The sequence below is a fragment of the Uloborus diversus genome, unplaced genomic scaffold (genome assembly GCF_026930045.1).
Source record: "Uloborus diversus isolate 005 unplaced genomic scaffold, Udiv.v.3.1 scaffold_17, whole genome shotgun sequence".
In the NCBI taxonomy this organism is placed as follows: domain Eukaryota; kingdom Metazoa; phylum Arthropoda; class Arachnida; order Araneae; family Uloboridae; genus Uloborus; species Uloborus diversus.
In genome coordinates this window covers 1254153-1256238 of record NW_026558318.1, presented here as the reverse complement: position 1 = coordinate 1256238, position 2086 = coordinate 1254153, and the positions used below count along the sequence as shown (strand labels likewise).

At 31.6% G+C, this 2086-nt stretch overlaps 1 protein-coding gene across 1 annotated transcript in view; it reads left to right on the top strand.

Annotated features, from left to right (window-relative positions):
• Positions 1-1180, top strand: part of LOC129233107 (AP-3 complex subunit sigma-2-like) — a gene marked incomplete at its 5' end in the record, with an annotated part of 23404 nt that extends 22224 nt beyond the window's left edge. The window contains 1 exon segment of the mRNA XM_054867166.1: positions 879-1180. Coding sequence (XP_054723141.1) covers positions 879-908 — 30 coding nt within the window.
• Between the last annotated feature and the right edge of the window lie 906 nt (positions 1181-2086).

Sequence of the window (2086 nt, the reverse complement as noted above, 5' to 3'; positions counted from 1 at the left end):
CTATGTCTGGGCATGTGATCAACATTAAAGCAACAACTGTATGTTTCTTGAAACTAGCTGATGATCATCACATGACTTCCTTTTACTCCAATTTAATGTCATTTTCTCATTATTGGCAGTTTTAATATGATTCAATAGTTTACTCTCTAAATATCACCAACAGTGGCCAAATTGAAACCAGATTTTAAAAAAAATCGCCAAATTTGTCGCCAAGTAGGCGACAAAACTTGGCGACCAAAAGACTGGCGATATATCGCCAAGTGTCCGCCAAATTATAATACCACTTGAGTTTACATCGAAATTAACAATGATTTTCCCCCAAAAAGGGGCAAAAGACCCCCTTTGGAGCATACGAATGCAACCAAAAAGGAAGGTGCACAACTAGACCTCACTACGTACCAAATTTCAACTTTCTAGGACATTCCGTTCTTGAGTTATGCTACATACACACACACATACGCACATACATACGTACATACAGACGTCACAAGAAAACTCGTCGTAATTAACTCGGGGATCGTCAAAATGGATATTTCGGGTGTCTGTACGTTCCTAGGCACATATCCACGTGTGGTCGAGTTGAAAAAAAACTCAACAATCATTTGGGGGTGAGCAAAATGGAAATTAAGGCCGATTTTTATTTGAAAATTTTTTTGCAAATACAATACTTCCTTTTTTGTAAAAGGAAGTAAAAATATGCAAGATCCAATGTTTGCATTCAACTTGAGGAGCAAGCTGTTGTTAAGGACAAGATAACAAAAAATTAATATTTTTGGTTGTTGTTGAAGTTTATTACTTTTTGAAATTCATTTGTAATGTTAATACATTTTAAAATGTAAAATTTTTTGTGTGATGTCTAAAAGCTTTTCTTTTTTTAGATTCCAGTATTCTTTCACGATTCTCATTAAGTGGCTCTTTGGACATTGGGATTGCATTTGATGTGTCTTTATGCCTGAATTTTTGCCATATTCATTTTAACTGTGATAAAATTCATGCAACACCTTTTAATATCAGCTTTGGAGGCATCTTGGTTATTCTCACTGCCTATAATGTACTTTTATGCAATATTTTAAAGATATGAAAGGTGTTTTTAATTTCCTTGGAGTATGAACATTTGTATTATTTTTATTTTTGTAAATGATGTTGCTTTCAAAGCATTGTGTATTTTTAAATAATACATATTCTGTCACAAACTGCATGATCTCTTTATTTGTTGAAAACATCTTCCTTCAAATAGAATTTTGTACGTTTTTTTTTAAATCTGTTACAAAACTCGAAACTTTTTTATTCTTCTCGGAATATGTAAGTATGAAAGTTTATTTAAAGCTTACTTTCTGTTATAGATGGGTATGTTCTTAGGGAAGGCCACTCCAGGGAAGAAAATAAATATTTAATAAACAATTGGCTCCAACCATTTTGAGACTATAACATACCAACCAAATTTTGATTTATCAATACAAAAATGTAGTATCAATTTAGTCTTACTAAAATGAAACTCATAGTTTTTTATAATAGCTTTCAAAAAGAGACAGAATAAATTATAAGAGTTGAGTAAATACCAGAAAAGAAAATAAAACAATGTAAAAATGTAAATTTGCAGGAAACTGCATACACATGTTTTGAGCTTACGGGGAAACCCTTTTTTAATGCTTATGGCAGGGTTGGCAAGATTTTGGACACTACGGTAAAAACCATGGTTAAAACCCTGGTTTTTACCGTCCTGTTCAAAACCCTTGTGTCCAAAACTGTCTGAAAGTGTCCAAAACTATATTTTTAGAAAAATTGTATTTTGTGAGAAAACATCAAAATCAGAATTAAAATGTACCAAAATAATGTTTTATATTGAACAATCATTCAATGAGAACATTTTACTTTTTTATGCAGCTGGTTTTTATCTAGTTACATAGAAGTTGAATTATTGATTAAAATTTCAATTTGTATGCATGAATATATTTGGTTCTCTTCTTCTGAGTTTTTTTTATATTAGTAACCAAATTTCCCCTATGTTTATGCATGTGTGCAAATGGAAAGCAGAGTTGACAAAGTTTTTACCATCCTATTCAAAACCCTTGTGTCCAAAAGTGTT